At 40.4% G+C, this 25,431-nt stretch overlaps 1 protein-coding gene across 2 annotated transcripts in view; it reads right to left on the bottom strand.

The window, feature by feature from the left end:
* Positions 1 to 1,530: 1,530 nt before the first annotated feature.
* The window catches only part of malrd1 (MAM and LDL receptor class A domain containing 1), a 67,241-nt gene continuing 43,340 nt past the window's right edge, over positions 1,531 to 25,431 (bottom strand). For both annotated transcript variants that reach the window (XM_040043788.1, XM_040043786.1), the window contains 13 exons: positions 19,914 to 20,094; positions 16,745 to 16,873; positions 16,476 to 16,637; positions 14,061 to 14,218; positions 11,294 to 11,495; positions 10,475 to 10,753; positions 7,953 to 8,078; positions 6,188 to 6,254; positions 3,601 to 3,692; positions 3,408 to 3,504; positions 3,244 to 3,304; positions 2,001 to 2,096; positions 1,531 to 1,895 (listed from right to left, as the gene is read on the bottom strand). In XM_040043788.1, the coding sequence (XP_039899722.1) occupies positions 1,797 to 1,895; positions 2,001 to 2,096; positions 3,244 to 3,304; positions 3,408 to 3,504; positions 3,601 to 3,692; positions 6,188 to 6,254; positions 7,953 to 8,078; positions 10,475 to 10,753; positions 11,294 to 11,495; positions 14,061 to 14,218; positions 16,476 to 16,637; positions 16,745 to 16,873; positions 19,914 to 20,094 (1,749 nt within the window). In that variant the 3' untranslated portion in view covers positions 1,531 to 1,796. The remainder of the gene's footprint in view (positions 1,896 to 2,000; positions 2,097 to 3,243; positions 3,305 to 3,407; positions 3,505 to 3,600; positions 3,693 to 6,187; positions 6,255 to 7,952; positions 8,079 to 10,474; positions 10,754 to 11,293; positions 11,496 to 14,060; positions 14,219 to 16,475; positions 16,638 to 16,744; positions 16,874 to 19,913; positions 20,095 to 25,431) is intronic.

The following is a 25,431-nucleotide window of genomic DNA, read 5'->3' as shown; positions in this document are numbered from 1 at the left end:
AACCTGAGCTCTCATCAGATTTATAACTGGACCGGTTTAACTGGATATCTATGATCCAGCTGTCCTGTGTTGGTTAATGCAGAGAGTTAGAGATTCACTTCACACCACACACACAGCAGCCAGAGAACGACAACTTGCAATGGATTTTAATTTGCAAATAAAGCAGGGCCAAACTATTTTATTTGCACTTGTGAGGATTTAAAAAGATCAGTAATGAACTCGGGTCTCCAGCCTGTTGGAGGCTGTTGTTCAGCAGAGCATTTTAATTCAGTCAACTGGATGTGTTCTGCTTTTGCCAACATGAAAAAAAAAAAACCCTTTAATCACCATTCACAACCCGTTCTAAGACTTAGAGTTACAGCAATTTAAAAAAAAGAATATTTTTAACTGTCTCTGCATACTTGAGACTTTTTAATGGAATAGATTAACATGACAATGACTGAAGTTATCTACTTTCTTGCCACGATTTTGGGGAGAGGATCATGACTACTCATATCTTTGCAGGAAAGACAAAACTGTGGTCGGTTAAATTTCAATTATGTTTCTTTATAATAGTACCGAGTCACAACAGTTGCTTTCTATTGTAAGGTAAAGACCCTACAATAACACAGAAACCCAATATTCAAACGACTCCCTTTGGGGAAGCACTTGGCGACAGTGGGAAAGAAGAACTCCCTTTAAACAGGAACAAACCTCCCAGCATAACCAGGCTCAGACAAGGGAAAGCCATCTGCTGCAATTCGTTGGGGATGAGGAGAGGAAAACAGGATAAAAGACACGTAGCAGCTACCTTTTAAATGTAGGTCTTTTTTTTTTTTTAACAGTTTGGCTTTTGTACAGATTAAAAAAAAATATATCTAACACAGTGTTAGGTTAACCTCATTTCCACAACCCCTGAAATCAGCTGACAACAGCTCAACTCAGTGCCAAAACATATCAACTGATGGTTACCTCCTACATCTACAGTGTTGTCTCTTATGGGGAATACTTTTGAAAAGGGCTGGGGGGGCACTGTTGACTCCCAGCAGAAGGTCCTGGGTTCGAATTCAGGCTGGATGCCTGCTGCTTTCCAGGTACACCAACTTTGTGTCACAATCTAAACGGGGGTTGATTGGCAATTATAAATTGTCTGTGGGAATGGTTGTCTGTCTCTCCGTGTTAGGCCAGTTAAAATGGATTATCCAGGGTGTCATGCCTTTGGCTCTGTGACAGCTGGGATAGTCTCCAGCCATCCCACAACACAGAATTACCGGATGGTTGAAGCCTGGATAAGCAAAGGATGATGAGTGAAATAACCTGTGTTTTATACTAAGCAGATAAGCAGCAGATATGCTAACCATTAAAGTCAAGTTAAGCCTCCGGCATTATCCGCTATTTTAATTGGGCCAATATGCAAGTCTTATTGATCTTCTCATTGAAGTCTCACCAAGAGAGTTTGGTGTCCGTAGAGCAGAACTCCTGTGGATAAATACGCAGTGCTGTTTATTCATATTTATGTGCATGTCTTAGATTGAACAATCAATTATTCTGTGGGCTTTAAACCTTTATTTAAACATGTAAGTATCACATGAAGTCGAGCTGGTATTGTGAAATATATCCATGTCACCGTTTGCATCCTCTTCCCCACTCTGGACTTGAGTGCAGTGGGTCAAGACGAACTCCTCAAAAGGGTGTATGCACAATTCACAATTCAGTCTCCATGTTTTCTGCATCTCGATGGTTTTGTTGCAATGCTCTTAGTTGGCATTTACCCCAAAAAATATCTTTAAAAAAAATAAATGTGATGTCCGTTGTTTTTATGCATCAGAGGTTTTGCTGTCAGCCTCATTATGATTAGGGGGGTAAGGGTACATGGGGTTGGAGAAGGACAGCTTGGCATCTTTCCAGTTCAGACCCTGTATGTATGAATACGCACAAAAAAAGACATATCATTTCCTGTGTGCTGATTTCTGCACAGGAAATTAGAGTGAATGCCAAAAGGCTGTGTACAGACACCATACCTCTACCTCCTTCCTCCAGGGGTAGACACTGATGGAAAGCCCGTGACCATCACTCCTCCTGGGGTTCACACTGGGACAGCCGCCCGCTCTTTCATCCTGAGGTAACGAAAATCATGTACATGGGTTTAAAATGAGATGAGGCTTAATGTGCGAGAGTGCATGAAATGCAAGCGCAATTAAAATCAAATTGCCTTGTTATGTGTACATAATTACAACTTTAACCTCCATAAAATATTTCATCGTCTTGCAGAGGTGGAATAATCACCGACTGTTTCCACTGCTGTGTAAGTGCTGAAGCGGATCTGTCATGGATATACTGGTTTGGCGCTACAACGCTCTACTTAAAATTGCCAGTAAGAAAAATGAGTGTAGTTAAACACATTTTGTGTGCTGTGCTTGTGTGTGTTCAACATGCACTTTAATAATGTACTGATTAGAATTCATCGACATAAATTCTTTTCTCGTGTACATGAAGATGAAAAATGGCTCATAAAATGATGACGAAACTGTACATGAAAGGTTTGTGATCACACATTCATTTGTGTTTATGTGTTTATGAATTATAACTCTTACAAACATGCCACATGCACAGAGCAAAGTTTTAATCCAGAGTCATCAGAGCAATGAAACATCACTCTGACTTGTATTACTCGGTGACACGCCCGTGTAGCTAAGAACAAAGTGTGTTTGTGTGTGTCTCTCATTCCATTATCCAAATGGAAGAGCTGTGCTTGCATCATGTCCTACGCTTGGCTCTTTCTCATTAATAGCAGGAATAATAGCAGAGATCAAAATTGCAGGAAACAAAACACACAGTGGGCGGACAATAATATGAGCGCCCGTGTAAGGTAATGCAAGCCAGTGAAGAAGCAGTTTCTAAAGCCTTTCATCATGTGATCTTGATTAAATTGGATATTTTTGGCATCGCAGCTTGTGCTGTTGCATTTGATCAGATTATATAGTTCGGTTATTGTGTCTACCTGCTGTATAGGCACTATAGTGTGTACATACAACACTCGGAGAAATACAAACTCATAGCGACACACAAACTGCAAAATCAATGATCCTAAATCAAAAATCTAATTTTGCAGAAAGGCTTCTGGCGAGCACCTTCTGACTTCTTCTAAAATTAAATCCACTTATTGAACAAATGTGAGAACAATGGTAGAAATATTTGATTTGTGTGGCTGAGAAACTTAATGTTACTCAAAACATGACTGATTGGACATTTCTGTCTGCTGACCTCTGCTTTCCGGTCAAAATTTGGGTTATCCATCACCCCGTAGTCCGTCAGGTTGGGCTTTCTGTGGAGCCGGCAGACAAACTCATCAACACATTTATCATGAACATAATCGTTACACGAAGGATCAGCAGTGAAACAGCAGAACGAATGCAGCTCCAACTCACATTAAGTGGCACTTTCTCTTGCACAGAGCCAGAACACACACAGCGACTCCGAGTACGAGCAGCAGCAGCCCGATGCCGATGCCAACGTACACAGGAACTGCAGTGACATTAACGGGGTAAGTAAGGATGCAGTAATTACACTCAGGCGAGTCATTTTAATAGAGGTGAGAGAAGAGGTGGGCTTCTTTATTACCCATCTGCGTGTCCTCTGGTTTCGGGGAAGACGTGGAGAGGGATGGTTTCTCTCTGACATGGCAACGGTTTCCTGTCCATCCCGGCTGACAGCTGTGACCACGCAAGGAAAAACAAACGAAAGATGAGACACGGATGCTGAAACCATATGTCTTGTTTTATGTAGCACCGTTTTGTGATCACATGATGAGGAGTCTGACTCAAATGTGCTTCCCAAATGTGAGTCTCTACTGGCCCAAAGATAAGAGGAATAAATGAACACAATATGCTTGTTTTATGATCTCCATCATGCTCTTTTCTTTTAATAATCCAGCACAACAACATGTTTTATAATCAGATTTTGGGTTGGAGGCCCTGAGCTACACTTTAAGAACCACTGCATACCTGAATATGTCTTTATATTTCTTGTCTTTAATGAAGCAACTAGTGGCACTGTCATCCATTACTAATGAACTGCACATGCACATATACATATAACACTTAATTAAATAGACATAGATCAAAACTTTGGTAAGAACAGGATAATGTAAAAAAAACCTCCTCAGACTTTGAAGCTACATAAAATCAAATACTAAAACAAAAGAAGTATAATCCTGACAGTTTCTATTAAGCTTTTTTAACATACGCGTCTTTTCCATCTTGACAAAAAGTGCAAGGTTTATCTGCTGGACATCAAGCATGGAAACACAGGCTAATTGGGAATTGTTTGGCCGGTCTGTGGAGCTGCATCTGGAAAGAAAGTAAGTTCCTCTTTTTCAAATCTAAGACTCTGCTCCAAGTCAACATCTGTTCAGTATCAGCTTGATTTCAGAGCAACATTGACCTTCTAATTCGAAACACACAGCTCTCAGCAAAGCCAGACTGAGTCATTATCATTCAGAGGGGGTCAGCGTGCATATTGTGCGACTGTCTAGCCGTGGCAGTGGGCTGCTCCTGGCCTGGTTCCCTGGTGGATCCTGCTCAGCAGAGTGGAGGAACGTGAGGCAAATACTGAGCCAGAGGTGCTGGCCATGAGTTCTGCTACAGCAGGGCTGTTATCAATGCTGGAACAGCTTCAGGAAGTCCATACCACACTGCAGTGTGAATGACGGTGGTAAGGTCCTCTTACATAATGAGAGGAGGTGGTGGTGGTGGTGGTGGCGCTGCACTGAGGAATGTTGGACGGGGACATGAATAGGAAAGGGGAATCAAACACAGGAGGACTAAATGAGGCAGCATCTCTGAGACAAAAAGCATTAACAAAAAAATCTTTTGACATAAAGCAGGAAGGAAAAGGAAGAAGAGGTGTCTGGAGAAACAGATGAAATGCTCGCTTCTCCTTTTTGCTCGCTGGGCAGGCGTGTGGGTGCACTTGATTGACAGCAGCTGAGCTCTGTCAGTGAAATTGGACACAAAGTAAACAAATTTGCGGTAGTGCCCACATGTCACGGGCAGACAGCTTGTTAGCAGTACTGAAAAGCAAAGACCACACCAGCATCTAACCTGTCTGGACTGATACCTGCGGGTACATTTATATTCTGTACGTGTCGCCGAGCCTACAAACCGACATTAGCAGCTCGCTTTTTGTCAGGATGTGCACGACAAGACGTGCGTTCATCTTCGCAAGTTAGATAAGAAGCAGACAAGCCAGTATGGGCTATTTAGCATTCAAAGTGTGCAGCTCTTGTGCAGCAGTTCCACCTTCCTGTAAAAATGGTTTAAAAGGAAGTGAAGTTGTTGAAAACCAACATTTGGATTAATCCAGTTTCTCAGTTTTGTCTTAACAAGAGATTTCCATCACAAATTCATATCATGCAGGAATTTAATTTCAATTGAAGGTGTTGCTTTTCTAATAACGTGACACTTATTGGGTTGTTGACATGGCGTGCAGTTAGTTATGTGACTTTAGGGAAGGTGTATCCACCCCGCTGCATGATTCACATTCATGTGTTGGAGAATTTAACCTTTGGTGAAAAGAGAATGGGGGAAATGTGAATCTCCCAGAAAGGCTTCACTGGTGCATAATGATGTTAGCAGATCCAGCACCAAGGCTTATAATTGCATTCTTTCTTTTATAATGAAAAATCTCATTGGAGACATTCCAAGCTGCTGATGCAGACAGCTAGATTCACGGGCTTAATAAAAAAAAACCTCCAACAGAGTGTCTGTCTTGAATGTGTTTTTGAAAGGTAGACGGCTGTATTACGCTGGCAGGTTAATCTGATGCATGGCTTTTTGGGGGTCTACCCGCTATAGCTATTCTTAGTGGTGACCACGATTAAATATTGACCAGGAGAACCCATCAGAGATTCCCAGGAAACACTATGCTGCGGTTAAATGAAGGAAGAACCATCCTGCTTAATCTGCAGGGGATAAGCAGATTCCCACATGCTTCACGGAGCGTGTCTTTTCCAAGGAAAGAAACAAGACTGATGGGATTTCCATGTTTTAGAGCTCACAGACAGATAAAGGATGAGAGGGGGAGTGGGAAGAACAGACAAGATACTTATCTTTCTTTTGTGCATCTTAATGAATGTGACTGAGTTTGTGTATTAGTCTGCTTATAAATGCATGTTTGTGTGTGTGTGTCTGGGTGAAGTTCAGCTTACATGCAAACAGGTCCCTGTGTCATCACATGGCATGAGCCGTGATACATGCAATACATCGGAGGACATTCTGCAAATGAAGAAAAGAAAATGCAGCATCACCACACGTTGTACGAAGAAGGCAGGATACTCAAATCCTCACTGTACTCTGTCAGCAGCCACCATTTCTCTCCTCATCTGACAGGAAACAGACATGTGGCTGTTCAGAAGATGAAATCAGTCAAATATGTTGGGGGGGGGGGGGTGGTACTGTTGAGTGTCATCCATTAACCTCTGCAGAGAGCATGAGCAGTTAAGAGACCATGCATTCCAGCCACTTAAAGTGAGTATGTTTTCAAAAATAAAGACACAGATGGCTTTTATTTACTAGTAAATGTCAGACAACCATTTGCTTTTAGTTCATGTGTCAGTTATTCAAGGTAGGTCACTCCAAACATCTTAGAGTTTTTATGAGGTCTTTTCAAGGTGCATCAGAGAAAGAGAGTGATCCCTAAGTGCCATCTTTCTTCTTCTTCTTGTGGCTGTGATAAATAAAGTTGCCCACATGATTTTTATCTGAAGGAAGCACCAACTTCACGTCTGGTGTTGAGCCAAGACTGTGCTAGCATATCTAAAATACTCCAGTCTTTTCAATTTGCTTTCCACCACAGTGCATGTCATTAACGTGGCCAGTGTCTTCCCTTAGTTGTGTCTGAACATTACAGTAAAACTGTTTTGGAAGAAATGTCTTTTGTGTTGAACACTGAGGAATCTTTGACTTAAAATAGCCGTTTGGTCTCTGAGTAATAGCCGAAGGACTGATTCTCATCTGTACTGATGTCCATGGTGAAAGAGGAGTCCGGTGGTGCCAGTGTCCGGCAGCCTCGCCTCTGTCAGTGCGCCCCTGGGTGGCTGTGGCTACAATGTAGCTTGCCATCACCAGTGTGTGAATGGGTGGATGACTGGGTGTGTAAAGCGCTTTGGGGTCCTTAGGGACTAGTAAAGCGCTGTACAAATACAGACCATTTACTTTAGCATGCTTTTTTCCCCTCGCCCACCTAATCTGTCTGATGATGACTGCTCCTGCCTCCATAGGTTGTATGAGGGTTATTAGGGTTGCCTTTTAAATAATCATCATGCTGGAAATACCATTATGAAACCCTGAAGTGCTGCTCAGCCCTTGATAAAGTGACTTTGGCTTGGCAGCAAATGCAGGCTGAATGGGAGGTTTGGGCTTATTTCTCAAAGATGCAGGAAAGCAGAGGTTTTAATGGATCACATTTTGGCAGCTTGCAGTAACACCGTAAGGTGTGCTTTGAAGACTAAACAGCCAGACCTGAAAATGTCCTGAGAGTCCCTCGAAATGGGCAAATATGAGTGAAGTACTGGAAGCACTTAAGGGAAAACTGACTCATGAGAGGGCAATATATAGAGAAAAGGCAAAGGTATGTGCTAAATTAAATGTGAAAATACTTTAAAAGATTACTTTTTCGTAAATGGATACAAAGAAAAGACGTGTCATTCGAATCAAAGCAAATTGAGATGTAACAGCACATTGAAAGTAAATGTCACAGTGATTGACATCAAAGCTTTAAAAGAAGCTAAATTAAAGCATGGAGTGACTAATGAAAGTAGAGACATTTGATCACAGCTAAATGCACAGACAGACGTGACACAGAGGTGGTAGAAATGACACTTTAGAGTAAGTGCAACCTGCGACATGTCAGGAAATCATACAACAGGGCTTCAGTTAATGGCAAAAAAGGGTAAGGTAATAAAAGCGTGTTACCATGGCAGCTGGATTCATCTGAGTGGAATGGAAGGCAGTCAACAAAATGGTCACAACGGCTCTGAAATGGGATACAGCTAGACGAACTTTCACACACCAGTTCTCCCAGCTTACACTGGAGCCAAGCTGGTGGAAAAAATGAGGAAATATGAAGAGGGTGAGTGTTAAATTCACAGACTATAATGAGTGTATCGTAATTATAGTAGGAGAAGTGCACTGCTCACTGCCTTTTTAAAGCATTTTAAGGAGATATTCTACAAGCAATTGCACAAATATTCAAAAAGTCCAGCTTCTAACTCCCAAACCTTTCATTTCTTCTTAGATATAAACTGTATCGACAGGCTCCGTACAACTAATGCTGTCAATCAAATACACAGTCAAATTCACTTTATCAAAGGAACATATTTTAACACAACAAAACACTAACCAAGGCCCATATAAACATAACACACACTAAAATAATCAAGTAGGTCACTGAGAGTGTTGGGATTTAAAAGCATGGACTGAGACCACACTGAGACCACACCAGCAACTCAACAGGCCTTCATAGTACCCACAGTGATCCTCACTCACACATCCTGTTATACATCTTCGATTACTGCGTTTACCCCAGTGCAGATGAGGTGACTGAAATTCAACCTATGGTACTAAAAACTAAATAAAAAATGATTAAACAGGGTCTTTAATCTGTATGCAGTACCCACTATAACCTGCTCTGTTTAAGTAAGAACTAAGTATAGCACCAGTAAACCTTTACCTTTGGTAGAACATAATATCTATAGCTCACATCCACACTTATGACCTGTAACCACATGAGCACCCCTCATCAGTCACCCCTCATTTCTTTACATTTAGCTTCAAAGAAGTCAGACTTTTCATTTTTAAAGTGGTCTAGAGCAATAATCTTGTAAGCTTTCTAAAGGTCTTTACATTTTTTATGGACATTAGTTGCTTTTTCACACATTTTAAATGGAGTTTCTCTAACTTTTTTTCCTAACCATTTTTAAGGAAGTGAAGTGGGGAAAAAAAGCTGAGGTATGCCAAATTACACAAGAACTGGACTGAAAATCAGCATCACTGAACTTCCTGATTTAAATAATTGTCAACATATAAGGAGGAGGTCAGAAGAAGGTATCTCTATCATGGTTTAGGGCTGCACTTCAGTCAGTGGTCTTGAGGATCTTGTCAAAACTAAGAACTCATAAAGGCAGAAAGTTAGCACAGATATTTGATCCCACATGTCTGATTAGCAACAGGGTTCATTTTTCAGCAGGACAATGACTCCAAATGCACAGCTAATGCAGTAAAAGCACACCTGGGTGGAAAAACACACAGTGGAACAGTATCGGTCATGGATTGGCCTCCCCAGAACAGACCTCAATGTTAATGAAGCTGTGTGAGGTCATCTTGATGGAGAACAGGACAAAAGGCAGAAACTTACAAAGAAGCGCTTTAAATCTATTTCAAGAAGTCTGGAGAACTATTCCTGAAGATTACTTAAAGAAACTACAAGAAATCTTGTCTGAGAGAGGTCAGCCTGTTAGGAAGAATAAAGGCGGTTATACAAAATACTGACTTTAAGCTTGTTAGACTCTTACAAACTATATTTTTGTCCTATATTTTGCATTTCCATGTATGTTTGCAGATATTTCAATAAATTTCTGACCATTTCCCATACATATATATATATATATATATATACATATAAGAAATGAGGGGTGGCTGAAGAATTTTGCACAGTACTGTAGATAAAGCTGGAGGGGGGGGTGAACTTTTTCAGCTTTTGAAGTGGAGCATGCTGCAAATGAGACATATTGCTTTAGACTCTTGGAGGAAACCAGAGGACCCAAAGAAAACCCACGTAGGCAAACTAAACACAGGAAGAGCCCAAGATGGTTCAAACACAAAGCCACAAAGCTGACAGGACTAACCACTGCATCAAGGTGCTACCCATGACACTAAGATGGAAATTTAATGGAAAATGTGATAACCTTTTATAAATCTGAGGTTTAATGGCTTATCATTTTATGTGGAAACAGCTTTACTATATATACTGTAACCCCATTGCATTTTTTGCCGTTTGCTTTAGACATTAAGATTTTATCCCAACACTTTTTATATTGTACCTGTTTTTAAAAATCTCAAAGATGTTACATTGGATGATGACACTGGATGATGAAACTGAGAAAACAGTCATTGTCATTACAGCACAAGCTGTGAACAGTTTAAAGGGACTATTTATTCAGTGGACAGTAGTTCCAGTGAAAGCAGTGAGGTTTGTGGATTATCCAGAAGTTGTTTTTGGTAAACACGTGTGATTTTTTGAACTATTAAGCTCTATCAGAAACATGTTTAGGGGAATTTGCGAGAGGTTTTCATCTCATCTGTTACTTATTAAACATGAATTCATGGGATCTTGTTTAAATATGGGTAAAACCGCCAATTATTTCCTTTTTTGCTAGAAGGCACTTCAGTTTTCCAGCCATTCATCCTCAGTGAAAAATGAAGAGGTGCTAACTTACGGCAGCTGTATTCATCCTCTCCTGTGGGACAGTCAACGACTCCATCGCAGCGCATTATGGACGGGAGGCAGTTATGATCTGAACACTGAAAATAACCAAGAGGACAAAGGACCTGAGGAGGAAGAGTTCCGGGTACAACAGTGGGACAATGCTCTTCATCAGACTTATCAGCACAGTCGGGCTCCGTGTCACACAACCAGCTCTCTGGGATACACTGGAAGGAGTATGCACACTGAAACTGGTTCACACCACAAGTCAGTGGCTGAGGAGTCACAGGTTCTGAGGTGGAAAATCACAGTGGAGAGATGCATGCAAAAGGGTTAAATAAACTTGATTTTCAGTCAAATACAGTAAAAATCCCCCATTGATAAATCCCAGGATCGTTTTTGAAAGTATGTTAATGTTTTTTTTGAGACCACAGAGGCTTCGTCAGAAAGCCAGTGAAAGAAACAGTTTGGGGTGGTGGGAGGACAGAATGGTGAGGGTGAGGAAACAACACAATATAAATGTAATTGCTTTTCCTCCCCATTGCCCTCCATGCTGTCCCTTGGCATTGACCCATTCTCTGCATTGAATTCATATGGACCTACAGGGCAACAGGCTCCATTAACTCACTACACTTTCCCCGAGGGTTCACACTATTTATATGGAAACTGAGGAGACGAGCATAGATGTTGGAGGACAGGGAAAAATTGGGAAATGGGAGAATGTGAAAACTGGAGGAAATGAAATGAAAAATGAGAAGGGTGCTAGAAGGATAGGAAATAAGGAAAAACTAAATAGAAGGGCAAAGAAGGCGAAAAACTTTCAGGTCTTTACCTCCAACTATACACTCTGCAGTGTAGGAAATGTCATCCAGGGCGATGTCTGTCCACATGTCTCCACCCACCTGGGCCTCAAAGGTCACTCTGAAGGGTACCGTGCTGGACACGATGACATTAGCGTATGTCCACTGTCTGCCATGGTTTCCAGTGGCTGCCCACATCAACAGACGGGTACCGCTGGGTCCAACAGTAAAGACCTGGTGAGGTCAGGTGGCACAAAGTGACATTTCCATTTGATGTGTAACAATATGTTTGAGTGAGAACATGTATCATCACCATACAAAATTTATTATAATCAAACAAACAACATAAAAAAAGTTTCTTTTTCAGTCTTTAAACATTTTTCCTTCAGTGGTGACAGGGTGTTTACACATCACCGTTACATGCAATAGAAGTATGTGCATTCTTTGCTTAAATAAAACCAGTAGAACTGCAGTGTAGAAAAACATAAACAATTGGAGTACTAGTAATAGAAGCGCTATAAAGCTTCAGTGTTTCCGTGTGTCATACTTTATGCATTTACGTGCAACATGTACATAAGAGATGTCTGTAGCCACTGTGATGTTACTGAGGGCCTCAGTCATGCAGGTCTTAAGACCAGTCTGCAAACCTCTAAAAACCTCTGGTCACAAGGGAAAAAACTGTATTCCCCAACTGGTTGGCAAGTGATTGCTGGAGGTTGCTAGCTGTTGCCGGGTAAAATTGGTCTCAAAAAGTGTGCTGCATCAAAAAACTCCAGATTATTTGTACTTCTCTCACTGCAGCCAGCTTAGGCTCCAGTCATAGGCCATCCTCTTGAAAATGGAATTGAAACATCCTCTGGTTCAATTCAATTTTATTTACATAGCGCCAAATCACAACAGCAGTTTTATATTGTGAGGTAAGACCCAACAATAATACAAAATGGTTGTTAGGTTAAATGCATATTCTCCTATCATTTAACAAGTGGTTGTTGGCAGATTGCTGTGGTTGCTGGTTGTTTTCAGGGAAGACTTGTCTGCAAACACTCACAAACTAACTATGGAGCTGTAGTGAAACTTGGAAAAAGTGTGGCATAAGCTGGAAAATGTTGGCTCTCCGAGTAAAAGTAGTGCTTTTCTGTTAACAAACTACAGATAATCTTCACACACTGCTAGCAACCAAAGCAACTGAGAGGAGGTTTTCATTGGAGCACTCCAAATACAGGCCATTCTTTGTGACCAGTTTCACATGACAACTGAGACCAGCATCGGACAACCAATTGCCAATCGGTCAGGAAATACAACCTTCTCCCCTAGCGATTGGTGGTTTCCAGGGGGTCGCCAATCTGTCACTAACTTTAGGACTGTGTGGCTGGAGCCTAACTTATTTATGAGGTTCTGATTTGAAACTTTAATCTGAGTTATTTGGCTACTGTCATCTTATGTTATTTTCCTTTATTTCTTCTTATTCTTTAAAATTGTAAATGAAATGAAATAAGTGAGTGATGGATCTGGCTGAGAAACTGAGGACACTCACTCTCATAGGGTAGCACCTTGACTACAAAGTCACATGCTGCTTAATCATCGTTAAATTACTCTAGATTGGAGCATAATTTTAAAATTGTTTTATTAAACAACTAACTAACAACTTGGAACACAGCTACACACACATATACAAAACCAAAGTAGTTGCTACCTGCTCATCAATAAAAAAGACAGGTTTAAGGTACTTTACTGTTAGCTTTATTTAACATACCTTAATTTGACATTAACTTGTAAAGATGGAGAGACCTTTGTCTTTGTACACTTACAAAACTTGGCTGCCAAACTGATCCAAAACTAAAAACACCATCTCATCATTTTTTAAAATGTATTTTAAGATTTTATTGATTAGTACAAAGACCTGAACGGCCTCTTTTCCAGCTACATCTCTGATCTCTTATACACACACTGCACTTTAAGGTCCTCAGGCAGTGGTCTGTTTTGTGCTCCAGAGGTCTGGCTGAAAACTAAAGCATACAAAGCATGTTCAGTCAAGGCTTCTCCAACAGTCTGCTTGAGTAAATCAGGTCAGCTGAATCACTGACCTCCTTTGTATCGTCTCTTAAAACAGACTTTTATGGGAGAGTATTCCTTTGTTTAGTTGAGTTTCAATTTAAAAATACACTTTTCAATATCAGAGGTGTAGTGGAACAGAAGCAAAAAGAAGCACGAAATGGAAAAACTCAATTAAAGTACCGTAGAATATCCTTCCTTACAATACTTTCTGATGGCTTATTTCAAAAGTGGAAACTCTGAAGGTTTAATAGTTGTTTTTGATTAGCAATACAGTAATTTATGCATAATTTAGAGCTGTGAGTTTTTGAGTAGTTTTGTTTATAATTCATGTAGATTTCTTGTAAGCGCCTCATCTGTGGCTACGCATGGAGTACACTTCCTGTCTAAGTAGGGCTTTTAGCAAATGCTTATTGTTTGTTGTTTTGAAATTAACCCATTTAACAAAGAGACCTAAAAAGACATGAAAAGACTGATATGATAATGACGTTTGTAACCTGACATGCTTTGATGGATTATTTGCAGGAAGAAAGACGTTCATTCCCTCCTTTGGGTATCAGGTGACTGACAGTAAGCAGAGCAAAATATGTTGATAAGCTGAGTAAAAGAGGAAAGAAATCTCTGACAAATCCAAATTAAGCCTTCATTTTGGATCATTTCTTAGCAGGTGACAGTTAAAAAAAAAAAAAAAAAGCCTGATGCTCAAAAGCAGCAAACAGAAGAGAAATTTGTCTGAGATGAGGTCACCTTCAATGTTCCCATCCTATCAGAACCATGCATGAAGAACCAGAAGCGCAGGTGACACAGGCCGATGCTGGCAGGAAATGGACTCCTGGTTGTCACCTTGGCAACATCGCCTTCGTGCTGAATGGCTGAGTTTATATACAGGAAGTTCCCTCCACCACCTTTGGAGATAAATGCAGTACTTTACAATTGCAGAACATTTATGTAAGGCATGAGTAATATCTCAGTGCGATGAACGATGAAGCTGAAACGGCAAAAGAAAAGCCACAGCCAAACCCAGCTCAACTATCAAATTTCAGCTTTGCTGCAGGAAAGAAATCCAATAACCTTATTCTGCCGGTTCAAATATGCACGATATTTAGACGGAGGAAGGCTGTCGTTAAATGTATCCTGCAGCCAAAAGCTGCAGAGAGCTTCTTCAGCTCGGCTAGGCTTGGAGATGAGACAGCATGTGTGCGGTGCCAGAACAAAGTGGGAGTTTTCCACATGAGTTAAGGGGGATTTAAGGCCATCACAATCCACAGTGCACAAAAAAACCTGCTCACACCCACAACACAGATTCCGCTGCAGTGAATCAAATCATAAAAGTCAAAACAAAGTCTGTGCATCTATCCAGGCAGAGCTCGTTTTCCAAGAACGTGTACACGCATGTGCTCCATTACCTGATCCTATAACGACAGGATATTTGCAGAGTCATGCCTTTGTCCATGTGTTTTTAAGCTGTAAGATCACGAGTCCATCCAGCCCATCATTCATCCTTCCGATCAATAACCTCAAATGACCGATCAGGAATAGCAACCTAGTGACAGCCAGTACAAGGTGGAGTTACAGCTGCAACTCAGAAGACAACAGCTGGTTCATTGAGTGCACTGTCACCCATGAAAAATGCTGCTTTGTCCTCAGCATTATGGCTCTCATGTGGCATGCAGGGACAAAATAGCTGCTGCTGTGTGTGTTTCTTTACCTCCTTACTTTCTCCTTAACAGTTTTCATCCGTGCGCTCCACTCATGCTGCTTGTCGTCCTCATTTCAAACTGGTCCGTCATCATTCAAGGCCTTAAATAAAAAGGGCGTGCTTGGAGAAGCCACTCGCTCATTTTCTCTACCCCTTACACAGCCTGAGACAGGAGTGAGCAATTGGTACAATTTTATGTTGCTCATGTCTTCAGAAACAATAGCTGCTAACTGTGCTGTAGCAGACAGATCTGTGGACGTGCACTCGTGCACATCTGTGCACAAGGGGATGGAGGAGAGGGGAGAGTTCCAGTTTAATCTTGGAGAGATGCTAAAGTGTATATTTACCAGTTTACTCATATTTAAACTTGCTCACATACAGCAATAACTGATTTAATCCCTGGGTAACAGCATATCAGTACACAAGTTAATATTAATAGTAGATGCCTGAATACATAAATGCACTGAGTTGCTGAAATGTGATTGGCTGATTAGATATTTGCATTAATAAGCAGTCGAGCAGGTGTAGTCAACAAATGTATTTTCAGCTGGTGAGTTATTGATGCCTTGAAGTCTTACGGAAATTTTGATTAACATTGCTTCGCATAAATGTGGGTAATTGTTGCCAAAGTGTCGTTACCTTTCAATTAATCCGTTTAAAAAACAATATTTGAAGCAGCTTTGCTTCATATGATAAGCAGGAATGCTGTTAAGCTCAGTTTGACTCAGACTGATATTGATCAGGAAGTATTTTTAACCCTGCCTTCATGTCGGTGTCACACAGTCCTATTTTCCAGCTGTCAAGTTGTAATTACAAAGGCGCTGCCAGAGAGCTGAAAACATGGAGGATGTCAGGAGAATGCAGATGTTGTCTGCTCCTAATTTTGAGAAATTGTTTGTTTTTTCTGCCAGTATTATTAACAGGAACAAACTAGGAGGCTGGCAGAAGCATCCGATCCGAAGATGCTCATATTGTAATTCTGGGTATCATGTAAGTGACACGAGGATGGAGGATTTTTTCAGACAAAGCCAAACATGAGGAAAACAGAATAAAACTACCCCTCGGTGGGCTTTTCTATAGACTTTTTGGATAATTAAAGGAAATAAGCTCAGGGAAAATCAGTTTATGATACATTATTTGTTCAGTAAGATGATGCTCAAAAATTCTACTTTTATGAACCTCGACGCATAAATGGAACAACTTTTGTGTGGTTGGTTAGCGAGCGCCTTCTGTGGGTTACATAAAAGAACTTAAAAATACATTAGTGGAGTACTTCTATGTATTTTATGCCGTAAAACAACACATTGTGCTAATTTCAGACCTTATTGCAGCCAACCACCCAAAAAGCCATTATAAAAACCCTCGACTTACTTTGAGAAAAGGAAAGCAGAAGTAAAAGCACATTTTTCTTGTTGTGTATGGTCATATTTTTGGTAAGATTTTAGCAGAGAGCAGCTGCAGACCTTGGCTGTGGTCGGTGATAGGCCCAGCCCCTGGTGTCTCAGTACTGGAACCAATCCTCCAATCAAAGTCATCATCAGGGTCTTGAGAAAGTTGGCATCTCTCTTTCCACTGGTCTCCCTCCATGTTGAAGCTACAAGCACCTGGCGAGCTAATTATTTTGTCTGCCAGAAAGAAAGAAATTGAAAGATGAAAGGAAAGAGTTTGCAGTCCTGTTTCAAAGTTGTCCTTCTGCTCTCCATAAAGGGACCTATTTATCATTTCTACTCACTGCAGTCAGCTTCGTCCGATTCATCAGCACAGTCGGCCTTGCCGTCGCACACCAGGTGGGACTCAATGCAGTGGCCGCTGCGACACACAAAATCTGTGGGCGCAGGACAACCAACGGCCTCCACAGTGGCTAAAACACACAGATAATTACAATGAAAAATCATAATTTCTATTATTCTTCAACAATTTCATCCCCATTTTCAAATCCAGACAAATTAAATCTGACATGAAATAAAATGCTGTGATGAACAATTTATTAATAAAACACAGACTTCCTGTGCTCAGAGAACAGCAGCGGAGAAGAAGGTAAACAAAAGCAGACAAAGGCCTGTCAGGGAAATCAAAGCCCCCTTCCTCCTGCACCGCCTTGTTTGAGATGGAACAGAGAGCAAGGAAAACAAATCAGGTGGATCACAGACAGCACACACACACATTAGCCACGTCTGTGCAGATGTGTGTGTGTGTGTGTGCATGGTTAAACTTCAAAGGCAGCGACATTAAATGATGAGTGAAATGAGGAAAGAGTTGAATTTCATTCCGGGAGGTCAGTGGGGTTAAAACCCATCATATAATAAACTGAAAATCCATTTTAGCGAGCACTCAAAGTTGATGGAAGTTGTCTGTCTGTGTCATTTGGCTTTGGACAGACAATTTGTCTGCTTGTGTGTCTGCAGTCTGTTTTGATCTATGCCTCCGCTTAGATCTGCAGGTCAGTATTTATGTTCTCCTGTGTGTGTTTGTTTATACGTGTGCACTGGAGATGGAGATGGAAAAGAGTCGGCAGAGCAGGAAACATCCCCCCTGGTGCCCAGCCTTGTGCCAGGTCCTGTTTAATGTACAACATCTGTCTCAAACATAAATATCAAACGGCGTCTGTCAGCGACTGTCGTCCCAAAGACAATCAAACTCTCCTCTCGCTTCGAGACCCGCCTTTCTTTTTCTCTGAGTGTGCCGGCGGCAGAATCAATTTCATACTCCAAACTATCAGCTGGAAAGATCATAAAATAATTTCACAGCATAGTTATATCGCGCTTATGAAGCTTATTGGAAGAATACTTTGATAAAACGAAAGCAGAGAGGAAGGCTAGAGAGAAACTGAAAACAATTGAATCCACTTTGTGAAATTCAGGCTGAAATCTTTTTTAGTTTTTATTTTCTCAACCACTCTAACTGCTGGAATTATTTATTTTGTTGTGTTAAGGCACCTGGGTTGGTGCGGGTTTACATCATGCATTGCTTTACTTTAATCTCACATTTACAAAGAGACTGATTCATGGGTCCAGCTTCTTTTAAAGGCGAGATTACGGCTATTCTCCAGACTTCAGCAAACACGAGCCGCTATGAACACAAAGTTAATAAAATACATTTTCCTCATGCTTTTAAAAGTTTAGTTGAATTGAAGCTGCTTTTTAAATTTAAGAAGCAATAAGAAAGATTTGCACTGCCACTGTGCACAAAGCGACGGTAATATATGTGCAGGGGTTTGCCGAGCGCCAGCGAGCCTGTGATTACTTTACCAGGTGGTGAGATTTCCAGCTTTTGAAACTTTTCCTCTCCACTGCTCCTTTTTTTAGGACAATGAAATTTAAAGACCCTTCCTATCTCCTCTGCTCACCTACGATAGTGCCTGCAGTGCGTTATTTATCATTTACCTTTGCTGGCTGCAATTCACAGTTAATTAGTAAATTACTTGTAAACTATACCATTGAAAACTGCAGATGCAGATACATGTACATAAATAATATGTGATATAAATACGCTGTCCAGCCCAACTAGATTTAACTAAGTAAAAAAAAGTAAGAGACGTTGATGACATTGGAGGTTTAGATTCAGGAACATTATGTTTCCCAAAAATGAGGTCAGCTGACTAAAAGAAGACAGAGTCAAACATTTTTACCATCAATGGATTTTATTCTTCCCTGATGACAGCTGTATATTCCAGGATGAATATACCAGGATTCACCGGGCTCAAGTTGTGAAAGAGTGAGACATCATTTTCACACATGGATTGGCCGCCACAGAGTTCGCATCATAATCCCGCTCAAAATCTTTGGGATCTGCTGGAGACGACTTTATGCAGCACTTCCAACTTTTCGATCATGACTATAAGTGGCAAAAAATAACGTGATTCTAAATGGGAGCAAATGTTGTGACAATAAGCTTATCAGATGTGTGCTGCCATCAAAGATAAAGGTGTGCGTTACTTTCTTTCGACTGTGCAGCTTTTAACACAATTCTGTCTTTGCCCGTTGCTTCGTGCCTAATAATTGGTCACAATATTTCTCACCTTGTCTTTTGTCATTGGTGCAAGAATCCACGGTCGTTTTTTATTTGGTTAAATTGTGCTTTTGCTTAGCCGATTTTGAAATAGTTTACTTCTAATTAAAATTCACTAATTCTATTTTATTGTATTTCAGTTAAGTTTTTTTTCCTTTTTAAGATATTTGTTTTAATAATAAGAATAATCATAATACAATTTTACTTTGTTTACATATACACCATTATATGTATTTAACCTATTATGTTTTTTTTGTGTTTAACTTCATTTTCTTTTTTAAATTAACTGCAATAACAAAAGAAATACCCAAATCACTTCTCCAGGTCGCTTGTTTTAAGCTAAATGCTAACAGCAACATGCAATTTAAACATGCTAGAATTTGCTGGTTATCAGTCATTTTCCATATATCTGCCAAAAGCATCTTTAAAAAAAAATTTAATTAAAAAAAAAAAAAATGCCTGCTTGCACGTTCATAATTGTAGGCAGGCATTTAATTGACATAACTAATTATGTCATTTCATTTTTACATCACTACAACTTTTACATTTTTATTAAAGTCCACAAATGCTTTGATGCTGGTTCAACCCATTTTAAATTAGTGTTCAAAAGCGTTATATAATCAATAGCTTTTTTTAAATGTACATTTAAAAATGACATGTAATCATAATAATATTGAACAAACAATTGTTTGGAGCAAAACCATCAGTGACAAAATGAGCAGTAATAGAAATGCTAGTAATATTGTCATTAATCTCCCCAGGTGTATGAAACATGGGCTTATAGTGACCCAATTTCACCTGAAATTTGCCTTCATAGTGCTTTTCATAATTATTTTATTGTAGTCCAGTCTATATGCAAAACTTGTTGTGTACTGTTTGTGCATGCTACCTACTTGGGGCACAGTCTATGTACTCCAGGTCATCTAAGGCCGCTCCACCGCTCACGTCCTTTAGGCGCACCACCTCAAATATGACTTCAAAGTTCCTGAGCTTCCTCAGGGGGATCTCTGCTCGGTTCCACTTATTGCCCTGATGTCCCGTTTGATTCCACACCTCCTTTAAATTATTCTCCATCTGTGGAGAAGAGCAGCGATGAACAAAAAGAGGCTCATGTGGTAGCATTTCACATACTATGGTGCTGCAGTCTCATTTCAAAGAGCTACAGCAGTCATTACTGTCAGAAATTTTTTTTTCAAGCTTTAAGCCTCATGTCGAGAGTGAAGAACTTCTTGGTCAAAACGTGCTGAATCAGATATGTGGACAGAGTGCTGCTGCTGAGAAAAAGGGAATGGCATCTAAGAGAAGTCATTAAACTCTCATTAGCATTAGCATAACATTGTATTAATAATTCCCCCGCCTTGAGACCTGCGACTCACATTTAAACCCTGCTTTCTGAGTATAGTAATAGATTTCTCTCATGTCACATATGGAACATATTAAAAGACAAACTGACGTGTATTCCTCTGTGAGCCCACTATGCCTTTTCCCATGGCACTTGCCAGGCACTAAATCATGACTAATACAGCTTGGAAACAGCAAATTTGACTTTGGGTTTAGTGGACGTGCCTTTTGACGAGCCGGCATCTCATCGCTGGTTTTTATTGTCATGTCAAAAGCATCAATGGGACTTTTATAAAGTTCTCTCACTTCATATTAAAATACTTTGGGCATAAGAGTAACAGGATCTAGCGAGGTGATGGTGAAGGTAGTAGAAAATGCAATGGAATTTTAACAATAGTGTAGTTCAGATAAGATAAAACAGAACCGTACTCTACATACGCCGATTTTAAAAAGTAATGCTGAATGTTAGATGAAGTGGATTAAAGAAAAAACAAAACTCGAGAAACTAAAGAATAAATATATCAAGACAAAAAGTATCAACAAGAGTACAATGTCAAATTAAAGCCTTCAAATTGTTGTTGCATGCTCCGGTCAAGCCAACAAAGACAAATAAAGTAACTAAGTATAATTAAAGATGAGTAAAAAAAAAATCCTGAGAAATTAAAACTCGGCATGAATGTTTGGGATTATTTACTTAAAGATTTCTCACCTAGATTATGTAATAAAAAGATAGAACTACCTGAAGTCTTTGGGCTCATTAACTGTGGGGACGATGGTCCTGTGATGGTTAAGAAAGAAGTGTGATCCGTGTTCAGCCTGAAAAAATGTTTACTTAAATAGAAGCGGTGGTGCATAAAACACCGTGTTTTGCTATTGTATACAATGTTGTACTTATGGCAGATGATCCACGTCAGTAAAGTACTGCAGATCATTTCCTGAATTTGTTCATCTAATGTGATCCTCGTCTTTGTTCAAACACGAAACCCTTAAAGCTGAAAACCTTCCCATAAAATATCTGCATCTGTATGTTGCTTGTGGAAGATTTTCTTTTTATTTGAGTATTTCATTTGAGGATGAATGGTTACATTGTTGCTCCTTGTTCGGCCAAAGGGGATGAAACAAATCCCTGACTGCATGTCTAACCAGCCCCACTCGATTTTAGCTGAAACCTTTTCTGTTTTCAATAACGGGACCAGAATGAAGCAAAACAGACTGCTTAGCAGAACGCTTCTGTGGGCTAGCAAGACAAAAATGACATGCTTGGTTTATCAGAAATGTTTTCAAACTGTGTAACGTCATCAGGGATGTGGTATAAGTGTTTAGGTTGGCAACAGCGTGTCTGAATAACTCGCCCATCTACAATAAATAGCAGCACATGGCCACTTTTAAAACTTTTTTTATTGAAAGAATGTGGAACCGCTTGGAGTTGGTGTAGCTGAAGAGTCTCTGATGGGGTTAGATCTGCAAAAGCATTGAGCCAAGAATAAGAATGAAGTGTAAGAAATGGCAGCTAATTGTTGGCAAACTAAGCCAGTATGGATCAAGACTGACTTTGTACAACTTTTAAGAAAAATACCCAAACATCTACTGTATAAGGTACGGAGCAAAACTTATACAGCAGCACTTCTCCAGACCTTCCGAAGGTCTTTCAAAGTTTCTCTTTTTCTTTGATCTACTTTTTTACTCCTTTTCAGTCCAGTCCTTGAACCTCCCCAAGGTCATGGTGAAGAGAGAGCTAAGTGTAAAAGTGAAGCTCTCAATTTACCGGTCGATCTACATCCCTACCCTCACCTATGGTAGTGACCGAAAGAACGAGATCGTGGATAAAAGTGGCAGAAATGAGCTTCCTCCGAAGGGTGGCTGGACTCTCCCTCAGAGATAGGGTGAGAAGTTCCTTCACATCAAAAGGAGCCAGCTGAGGTTGGAAAGGCCTTGGTGCTCCCCTGGAGAAGCTGGAGGAGGTGGCTGGGGAGAGGGAGGTCTGGGCTTCTCTGCCTAGGCTGCTGCCCCCACGACCCGGCCCCGGATAAACGGAAGAAGATGGATGGATGGATGGATGTTTTTTATTTGTTTGTTGAGCCACTTAACACTGACCTGATGAATCATTTAAAGGGATGAACCAGTATTATGTATATACAACTTAGCAAAGAACCAATTTTTGGTATTTTTAGGCACTTTGTTACAGCAACCATGAAAACATATAATTAGTTTTCTTTATTTTTCAGCTAAATCTTTGAAAAATACCAAAAATAAGCCAGTTTGGAATAGATAAAATTGTATCTTTCACCAACAAGATGAATCCAGAAGAGCCGTTAGTCATTGGCTATATTAGGACACACTACACACCATGAAGAATACAGTCCTTGAATAAATGGTTCCCATTTTCCTAGAAAAATTTATATAAATCTATATCTCTATATCTCTATCTATGTATCTCTCTATGTATATATATGTATATATAAAGCCTTTTGCATAGTATTGTATATTCTGCTTTGTTCTGCCTCTAGGATATCAGTTATAGTTGAAACTCAATCTTAGGTTCAGGTCAGTACGGAGAAGAGCATTAATGGGGGTGCATATAGATTTAACTACCTATTCTGCAGAAGCTCATGAGTCTGATATTAATACTGCTGTAGCTCTAATAATTTACGACGGCTTCCTCGTCCTCTGCTCTTTGTAAAGGTGATGGGAAAACTGCAGGTCTATAGCGTCACATAATTATTCAGTTTTAAGGGCAGTGCTGCAGTGGGGAATGAGTCGCAGGAGTGTGAAATAAACACCACCCCTAACAAAATAAAGCAGCAAACATGCTGCACTTGAGGTGGCAATATGTGACCAGAGGCTCGACTGCAGTGAAAGGAAACCTGGTGTAATATACTCAAACGCAGAGGACAAGCAATGTCACTTTCTACTCTGCAGTTGGAAAGCCTATTAAAATGCACCCTTGGGTGAGGCTTGCACAGACTGTCTTCTCTCTTTATGCCAGTGAAGCCCTGGCTTGAAATAATCTTGTTACTGTGAGAGTAGAGCGTACATTAATAGGCAGCGTTGCAGCAGGACTTATCCAGATTTATGCCACGGAGTAAAGGCCCAATCCATAAAAGCAGCCAGAGAGCGAGTGACGAGCGCGCGTTACAGGCATATGTAGCTCACATTTGATGCCTGGGTGGCATATCAGTCGAGGCATTTATTCGATCAATTTGAAGCTTCATTTCCTGAGCTTGCAGACAAGGCAGCGCAAGCCGCCAATTCGGTTTGCTCAAAGTGAAGAGAGGATATACATTTGCATAATTTCTTTTTATTATCCCTCAGTAAAAGTCAGGATGCAAGAAACAGAAGAAAGAAACAAAGTTGTGCTCGCAACAAAAAGCTTCTTTTATTGAAACTGTGAAATCCTTGACGTCTTAACCGTATACTGAATGTTCCACAAAACTAAAATCCAATTTGTATTCATGGCTTTTTCATTTTATGAAACTGCTGGCAGCTGTTTTCTGTCAACTTACCTTTTAGTCAAATCACAAGTTTTTTTTCTTTACACTCAGTCTTTCCTTACTTAAAAAAATATTTCCATGTTTCACCAGGGACAGATTTGCATATTGTTTCCGTGACGAGAAACACGCACAAATGATTAGCCTCGTCATGCTATATTTTACTCGAGTAGAACGTCCTCTCTGTGGCTGACCGGCAGATGTTTGGCTCACCATAATCGCAGGCTGCATCTGAACCCACAACACCATATATAACTATATTAATGAGCAAACAGCTAGCTATGTAGTAATTTTGCTGTCATCGTTATGGTAGGCTGACTCAAAGTGCATCAGTCAGTAAGGCAAACAAACAGCCTATTATGAAAAATACACAGCAGGGAAAGTAAAATATTTCTTCCATGAAAAGAGGAAGAGTTCATCTCTCCAAGATGAAACTTTTATACTGCTGAGACAGCCAAGGAAATGGGGTATAACGAAAAATACGAATTACATTATTTTCCTTTGTTAGCACAGTCCCATTTCTGTTTTAATTCTGTTCCAGACTTTATTTTTTTTCACCAAACTTTAATTGCCCCATCTCATCCCTGACCCCTCAAAAAGTTGCAAATGTTTAAACTTTAAAGTTGCACAAGGCAAAAATTAAGAAAAAAAGGCCCGACTTTGTAAACAGGGGACTCTCCTTCTGTAGTTTCTGTCTCCCTCTAAGACCCGCCCACTAGGAAGTGGCTAAGGTCAACGTTACCACTGGTAGCACGAGGCAATACCTGGACCCTACATAGGTTGCACAGCTAGGCCAACTCCTCCAGGACTGCACATCAACATGTGTCATTGCCAAAAGGTTTTTTTGTATTTCCCAGTTCAGTCTGAGAAGCATGGAGACAAGCGGTTACTACAGATCTGTATAGGCCAATTAGCGGGACTGTTATCTGCTTCATTGTGCAAGAAAGAACAGGATGAGCACTGCTAAAGCTACAAAATGACCTCCACCAGGCCACTGGTGTGATTGCCTTTGACCAAACAATGAGAAACAGAGGTGCACACAGACCTCTACACCCTAACTGCAATTAGATATCAGGATAAAATGCTTGAGCAACTCTGGGACATTATATATTTCAGTCCTTCCGATACTACCAGGTTGCACCTCCGACTGTCCAGGAGATCAGTGATGCCCTGGTCCTATCTCGGAGGAGATCCTCTAGGACATCATCCATCATCTCATAGGAGAATGCATGTATACATACATACATAAATGGATGTAGACACATTAGAAGGAGTGTTGCTGGAAGTTTGAAGATTGGCAGGTACATTAATGCTACTTAACTCACTCTTACACCCCATCTTTATTCAGTTTGCTCTGCTGCTGAGGACAGACACTTCATTAGTGTGATGACTAATGACTAAAAGAAGCAGTTCACACGGCTGGTGATATAAATAGAGCCGCCTGTTGAGCCCCTTGTGAACTTCATGGGAGGGGGGGAGGCTTGCCCCTCCCTTTCACTCTTATTATCATAAGCTTTTTTGTTGTTCAGTCACCCTTTAAAGATGCATAGTATACACTATATTTACACTGTGATGCTTGCAG

This window comes from Simochromis diagramma, unplaced genomic scaffold (genome assembly GCF_900408965.1).
Source record: "Simochromis diagramma unplaced genomic scaffold, fSimDia1.1 OVJJ01000602.1, whole genome shotgun sequence".
In the NCBI taxonomy this organism is placed as follows: Eukaryota; Metazoa; Chordata; class Actinopteri; order Cichliformes; family Cichlidae; genus Simochromis; species Simochromis diagramma.
This window is presented reverse-complemented; position numbering and strand designations above follow the sequence as displayed.